The sequence below is a fragment of the Myiozetetes cayanensis genome, unplaced genomic scaffold (genome assembly GCF_022539395.1).
Source record: "Myiozetetes cayanensis isolate MyiCay16 unplaced genomic scaffold, myiCay2020 scf21, whole genome shotgun sequence".
Classification (NCBI taxonomy): domain Eukaryota; kingdom Metazoa; phylum Chordata; class Aves; order Passeriformes; family Tyrannidae; genus Myiozetetes; species Myiozetetes cayanensis.
Genome location: NW_026087423.1, coordinates 4,012,479 through 4,019,274, shown reverse-complemented (window position 1 = coordinate 4,019,274; position 6,796 = coordinate 4,012,479). Strand labels below are relative to the sequence as shown.

Below are 6,796 nucleotides of genomic sequence, written 5' to 3'. Positions count from 1 at the left end.
ATAGCATGAGCACTACTAGAAAGAATAAAGAGCCACAAAACTTTAACAAGCAAAACAGAACATTTTTATTTGCAAATAAGCTGGCTGTGGGAAGAAAATAAATACAAGGAAGTTGTGTGTCCCCCCCAACTCCCAGTAAAAACAACCATGCCAATGAAATCCCTGCCGCTGCCCTTGGAGGCCAAGGTCTGCTTCCTCAGGAAGGCTGAAGGCACCAGGCTTTGTGCCCTTAGCACACAACTGAATCACGAGATCAGTCTGAGAAACAGTCCATGGTTCTGAGAACCCTTGAGGAGAAAAGGACACAGGCAGGAGAGGATGAAGTCACACAGCTGCAGAATTCCTTCCCACGGTGCACTGCCAGGTAGGAATACATTAAATATATTCCCTGTCAAAATCCTGCAAGGGAGACCACTAAGAACTTACCTTTACTATTCAAGTTCTCTTTCTAGAGCAAAGAACTTAAACAGAGTCCACAGAACTTGAACCTATAGAACTACTTGCACACCAACATTTTTGATAAATTTTCCTTAAGTCCAAAATAATGTTTAATAGGAAAACATTATGAAGAAACAGTCATCCTGTTTAAATGAGCTTCAGTGTTATGCTCGGTACTGCACTTCTCCAGAGACCGACTGGCACACTCCACAACAACTTGCTGCATCTTTTCTGATGCACCTGTATCCTTTATCGCAGCCGTCTGATCACACGTGGCTCCCTGTAATAAACAAAAAAAAGCACTCCAAGCTGCTGGAGCACCTGCCAGAGTCACCTGTACCGTCACTCCCAGCAAGCTCCCGGGGCCGGGCAGCGCTTTGCCGGCTGTGTCGGGCACGGGCACAGCCCGAGCAGCGGCGGCTGAAACGCCGCGTCCCGCTCAGCACCCGCTCTCCAGCCGGACCCACACAAGCCCCGCCGCCCTCCAGCCCTTCCCCAGCCCAGCGCGGCCGCTCCATCGCCGGCCCCGACAGCCTTTCTCACGCCGAGGGAGGCGACCCAAACCCGGTCCCGCCGCCAAGGAAGGTCCCTCCGGCAGAGCCGGGGATGCGGGAAAAGCGGGGCTGGGGAACGGCCCAGAGCTCCCCTCACGCCCCGGCCCCGACCCCTCCGCGCCCCCTGTCAGCATTGGCCACCATCACAGCACGCCCGGCGCTCATTGGCCAGAAGCGGCTGGGGGACAGGGCGGTGCCCGAGCCCGGCGTGCCGCCCTCCCGTTGCCATGGCGACGGGGACGCCGCCGGCCGAGCGGCCGCGGTAACCGGGGACACCCCCGGGGACACCGCCGGGGACACCGGCTGCGGCCTGAGCTCCGCCTAAAACAGCTGTAATACTGACGACGCTGCGATGGACAGGAAGGAGACTCGGCTAAAACGCTCCCGGTGCTCCCTGGCTGAGCGATTTGCTGTAGAAGCAGAGCCCAAGTTGGGCACCCTCCTTTACCTCCAGCCCAACTAAAAGCTTTGATCCTACCCTGGATTTGGGGAGGAGTCTTTGAGTTGCTTCTCAGTAAGACAGCTGCTCTCAGCTGGGACTGCGGCTACTGCAAACACACAGAGGGCACTGAGCTTACCTTCCAGGCTCCACACATCTTCCCACGCAGTCCTTGCCTGCAGCAAGTCACTGTGAGTTGGCCAGACAGACTGTCTTCAACCCAGGCCAAGGGCTGCTGTAGCTCCCACTTGTCCCTGACAGAGGCCAGTCCCAACCACAGCGACCCTCTCTGCAGCTTTGGGTTATTGCCTTACTTGTGCATTTAGCTCTGCATTCATATATTCTGTATTTGGGAAGAGATTTCTTTGAGAGGTGACACCAGCCCACAGGAAAAGTCCAAAGTATATTGTGACCATGGAATTTAGCTTTCACAAAGTGTCACAGCACCCACCCTGCTTGACTTCTAGTGTGGATAGTGTTCAACAAAAGGATAATTACAACCAAACATTCATTCTCTTCATAAGTGCTCTGAGTTCTGTTTCAATATGCTATTTCTCTGTGGCCAAAACAGCACATTGCCCAGCACCCTCCTGCTCCTTAGACATGTCTGTATCCTTTAGCACAGCTGCCTGATCGCCCATGTTTGGCTGTATCGAGCAGAAGAGGATTCGAGTTACAGGAGCAGCTCCCAGAATCACAGCCCGAGGAGTGGCGGCTGAAATTCCGGGTCATGTTAAACCTCCGCTCTCCAGCCGGGACCGCCCCGCCCGAGCCCTTCCAAGCCCCGCCGCCCCCGCCCGGCTCTTACCGCCCTGGGCCTCGGCAGCTGCTGCCGGGGGCAGCTCCGCTCCGTGCCCGAGATCACCGCCGGTGGCCGGCAGTGGCGACGAGCCGCCTGCAGCAGGGGCCGGACGCGGATGGAGCCGGGCCCGCGGGCACCACGGGACTCGTAGTCCTCGGGAGCTGCGGGACCCGGGACACCGCAGCCCCGCACACCGAGCCCAGAACCCGCCCCTCCCCGGCCCCAGTCACCCACCGCCGCGACGACAGCACAAATGAGCCAGAAACAGCGACCTGGCTGGACTAGATCTTGTCTTTTATTCTCCAAAGCACTTCTCCAGAGACAGCACGAAAAGAAACAGTTCAGGCTTTGGGGCAGCACATCCAGCAAAACAAGAGGGAGGAAAATATTTTAAAAAAGTAAAATAAGAGAGGCTTGGAACATAAAGAACTAAACACTGTCAGTACTTGCATAGCACTAGCAGTAATGGGGAAATACAGTAGATGGCTATAGAACTCTCAAAAGAAAAACAGCTCCAACAGCTCTACTAGCAAAGGAGGAGCCTTCTGAAAAAAAATAAATACAAGGAAGACTTTTTGGTACTTTTCCTTTTTATATCCACGATGTAACATCATCTGCTATAACAATCCCTGCCATTGCCCTTGAAAATCAAGGCCTGTGTCCTTAAGAAGGCTGCAGTAACTAGTCAGAGAGTCCTGTAACTGGATGCAAGTTTCAGTAACAGTCCATGGTTCTAACCAGACTTGAAAAGAAGAATAGCAACTTGGCCGAGGTAGAAGTAGATGAAGTGCTTGGTTTCATGAGTCACGTAGCTACCGAAGTTCCTTCCCACGATGCAGTGCCAAGTGGGATTGTATTTCTTGTCAAACTCCTGCAAAAAGGATCACTACAAATTAAGAACAATTCTAACAGGTATTCACTTTGTGAGCACGGCAATCGAGGAAGAACAGCTGCTCTAAAGTACTGGGATTATCTTATTTACATCTTATTGTTCACCTGCTGCTTAGTCAAAGACATAAAAACCCCACAGAATTTCTCATATGAGCAGTAGTAAATTTAAAACATTACTTTTGTTCAGGGAAATTAGTCTTTCTTCGCCCATAATTCATACCATGATCTGAATCTACAGCCCTCAAGTAAAATCTTCACTGCTAATTTTGTACCTACAGAGACAAAGCCATCATTTAGACTTCATTGTGCTAAAGGGAAAATTCTCTGCCACATGCTCTGTAACAGCAGTATGATCAACAAGTCTAAGAAGTTGTGCTTTACACACATTTCAAACAAATCCTGTAAGAATTCCCAGTAACTGCTACAAAAAGTATCTGAAAAGTATTAAACTCTTTTCTACTCTCATAGATAGTTCCTGCACCTAGAGAAAAAAATGCCTTTCTGTACTGTGGTCATAGCAAATGAGTATTCATCTAGTGGAAGTAATCATTCTGCTTAGCTGAACTGCTCCTCCACCCCAGGTATTCTGTATTTTCAAGGTGTCTCCACCCCTGGGGCACTGGAGCAGAGCCTCAGGCTTTAAGTCCAGTAAGGTACAGCAGTAGAACAGCTCGAGCTGGGTGCCTTCACAGAAGGACCCCAAACACATAAATCCCCAGGCAATTACATTCTCCCAGTCTCAGTTTCCCACCCTTCACACAACAGTTTGGACCAATAACAATATTAGGGTCTGGTTTCTTTCCACTGTCTCTGGGCAGCCTGTTTTCTATCTCCAATGTTGTGTTTTCTGCTGACAGTTATAACTTCCTTATCTTCCAGCCTGACCCAGCTCTGGAGGCCCTCTTCCAGCGTTTGGTAAAAGTTCAACATATCTGTGTGAAAATTCACAGCTTGCAGACTAAGACTTGAGCAAATTTAGCTTCTAATACCAAGCAGTTCACTCCAGACAGTGTCAGTCCAATAAGCCTTAACATTTCAACAATTCTTCCACTCAGATCAGTTTAACTTCTACTGACGCACTTTGATTTCTCCGTTCCCCCGAGCTGACGAAGCAGGAAATATAATCTGAACTAGATCTTTCTCCTGTATTGTTAATCCTACATAAAGGATGACACAGATGTTGCAAACAACAGATAATCCACACCCCCAGGATTTTTTTCTTGTGGTTTTCTTTTTTCCTTATATCACTAAAAAAAAAAAAGAGGTGCGATTACAGTAGATTTGCAGTACTTTTCCCTGCAATTTTTGACCCAGCTGGCAAGAACTGCAAACAGATCCTTAAGATTAAGTTCAGTACAACTGAAACCAAGGAAAACTGGCTTGCTCTCAGGAAAACCGTAGGAGAGTTCAACAGAGCCCCTGTGTTTTGTACCAGCTCATCAGTCACAGGGACAGTCAGCTGCCACTCTGCTCACGTGGACAATGGGACAGTGGCAGAAAAGGCCTAAGCAGAAAATACTGCGAGAAAAGCACAACCTGGAAAGGTCCATGTACAGGGGTGGGGAGAAAGAACACATGGACATCAAGCTACAGAAAAAGTTCAACTTGATTATCTAGTGTGTCTGGAACTTGTTTCTCTAGAGCGACTTGCCCAGCAGCATTCTCCCTGATTGATTTCTCATGTGCATAGAGATTTTCTGAGCACATAATATGCAAACGCTTACCTTCTTTATGTGAGCAGCGATGTCCTTCTCGATGTTGTATTTCTCCAAGGCCTGAGTAGCACATTCCACAGCATCTTGCTGCATCTCCTCTGACATGTCCGCATTTTTGATCACTGCCTTCCGATCGCTCATGATTGCCTGCTCTGGGCGAACAAGACGAGAATTCAGAAGTTGCAGAAGCACCTGCCAGAGTCACCTGTACCGCCACTCCCAGCGAGCTCCCGGGGCCGGGCAGCGCTTTGCCGGCTGTGTCGGGCACGGGCACAGCCCGAGCAGCGGCGGCTGAAACGCCGCGTCCCGCTCAGCACCCGCTCTCCAGCCGGACCCACACAAGCCCCGCCGCCCTCCAGCCCTTCCCCAGCCCAGCGCGGCCGCTCCATCGCCCGGCCCCGACGGCCTTTCCCCGCCGAGGGAGGCGACCCAAACCCGGCCCCGCCACCAAGGAAGGGTCCCTCCGGCAGAACCGGGGATGCGAGAAAAGCGGGGCTGGGGAAGAGCCCAAGCACGGTGGAGTCACCGGGGTGCTCAGCCACCGGGGTGCCCAGCGCAGGGACTTCCCAGACTCGGTGCCCGAGCCGTACCCGGTCCCTCCCGGGAGCGGCCCCTCCCCAGCGCTCGAGGCCCTCACGCCGCTCCGCTCACCGTGGGGCGTGCGCCGCGGAGCTGTGTGGGGCGGGGCGGGAGCGGGCCCGGCGCGGTGAGCAGCGACACACGCTCGGCTCCGCCGCCGCCGCTGTTTAACCGACCCGCGCGCGCCGCCCGCGCCTCACAGCGACCCGGCCCCGCCCCCTCCGACCGGACCGCCGGCCATTGGTCACCGCCGCCAGCACCCCGAGCGCTCATTGGCCGCACTACGGCAGTTTCACAGGGTTTTGCCGCAGCAATTTCTTTCAGCCCGGCATGCCTTGCGGCCGCGCCCGGTTCCCATGGTGACGAGCGGTCGCGACGCTGCGCGGAGGGCCCGGCTTTGGGTGAGGCCTGGCCTTGGGGCAGGCCCGGCCTTGGGGCCGCCCCGGAGCCCCGCCGGGACAGCACAGCTCGGGGCAGGACAGGGCTGGTGGCCCTCAGGTCGTGGGCAGCCCTTTCCCATCACCTCGTTTCTTTCTTCGCGGCCGAGCTGTCTGAAAGAAGGAGGGGAAGGAATAACTCCGAGCACCGGTACAGGTTGAGGGCCGACCGGCTGGAGAGCAGCGCTGCAGAGATGGATCTGGGGGTCCTGGTGGACAGCAGGCTGTCCCTGAGCCAGCAGTGTGCCCTGGGGGCCAAGAAGCCCAACGCAGTTCTGCGATGCATTGGGAAGAGCATTGCCAATAGGTCAGGGAGGGGATCCTGCCCCTCTGCTCAGCCCTGGGGAGGCACATCTGGAGTGCTGTGTCCAATTCTGGGCTCCTCTGGACAAGAGAGACATGGAGCTCCTGGAGCAGGTCCAGTGGACAGCAGCGAGGATTACTGGGGAACTGAAGCATCTTACGAGGAGGGCTGAGGGAGCTGTGCTTGTTGAACCTTGAGACAACTGAGAGGGGACCTCATTAATGCGTGCAGATATCTAACGGGGTGCCAAGAGGATGGACCAGGCTCTGCTCTGTGGTGCCCAGCTACAGGACAAAAGGAAATGGGCAGGAACTGATGCCCAGGAAGTTCCACCTGAACATGAGGAAGAACTTTTTTACTGTGCAGTGACCAAGCACTGGAACAGGTGGTCCAGAGAGGGTGTGGAGTTTCCCTCAGTGGAGATATTCCAGGGCCATCTGGGCACAGTCCTGTGCCATGTGCTCTGGGATCACCCTGCTTGAGCAGGGAGGTGGGACCAGATGACCCACTGTGGTCCCTTCCAGCCTGACCCATTCTGTGGTTCTGTGAACATGGCAGGACAGCAGCAGCTGTGACTGCAGCATGACAGGGGCTCTCCCAGCCATGGCTCTGGTAAGCAAAGATCACCTGTCCATAT

The 6,796-nt window shown here is 53.9% G+C and overlaps 1 protein-coding gene and 1 long non-coding RNA gene across 3 annotated transcripts; both read right to left on the bottom strand.

Annotated features, from left to right (window-relative positions):
- Positions 1-113: 113 nt before the first annotated feature.
- LOC126641669 (uncharacterized) lies at positions 114-2,316 on the bottom strand. Its single transcript, XR_007629286.1, has 3 exons — positions 2,240-2,316; positions 1,571-1,774; positions 114-718 (listed from the first exon to the last, which is right to left on the bottom strand). It is a non-coding gene; the product is annotated as an uncharacterized LOC126641669 (long non-coding RNA).
- A 194-nt stretch (positions 2,317-2,510) lies between these two features.
- LOC126641570 (dynein light chain 1, cytoplasmic-like) lies at positions 2,511-5,632 on the bottom strand. Of its 2 annotated transcripts, none has more exons than XM_050318433.1 (3): positions 5,491-5,632; positions 4,849-4,991; positions 2,511-3,104 (listed from the first exon to the last, which is right to left on the bottom strand). In XM_050318433.1, exons 2-3 carry the CDS (start codon positions 4,978-4,980, stop codon positions 2,967-2,969), a joined length of 270 nt encoding a protein of 89 aa, XP_050174390.1. In that variant the 5' UTR covers positions 4,981-4,991; positions 5,491-5,632; the 3' UTR covers positions 2,511-2,966. The 2 variants fall into 2 exon arrangements, with proteins under 2 accessions (XP_050174390.1, XP_050174391.1); XM_050318434.1 differs by having other exon boundaries at positions 4,849-4,986; positions 5,491-5,599.
- Positions 5,633-6,796: the final 1,164 nt, after the last annotated feature.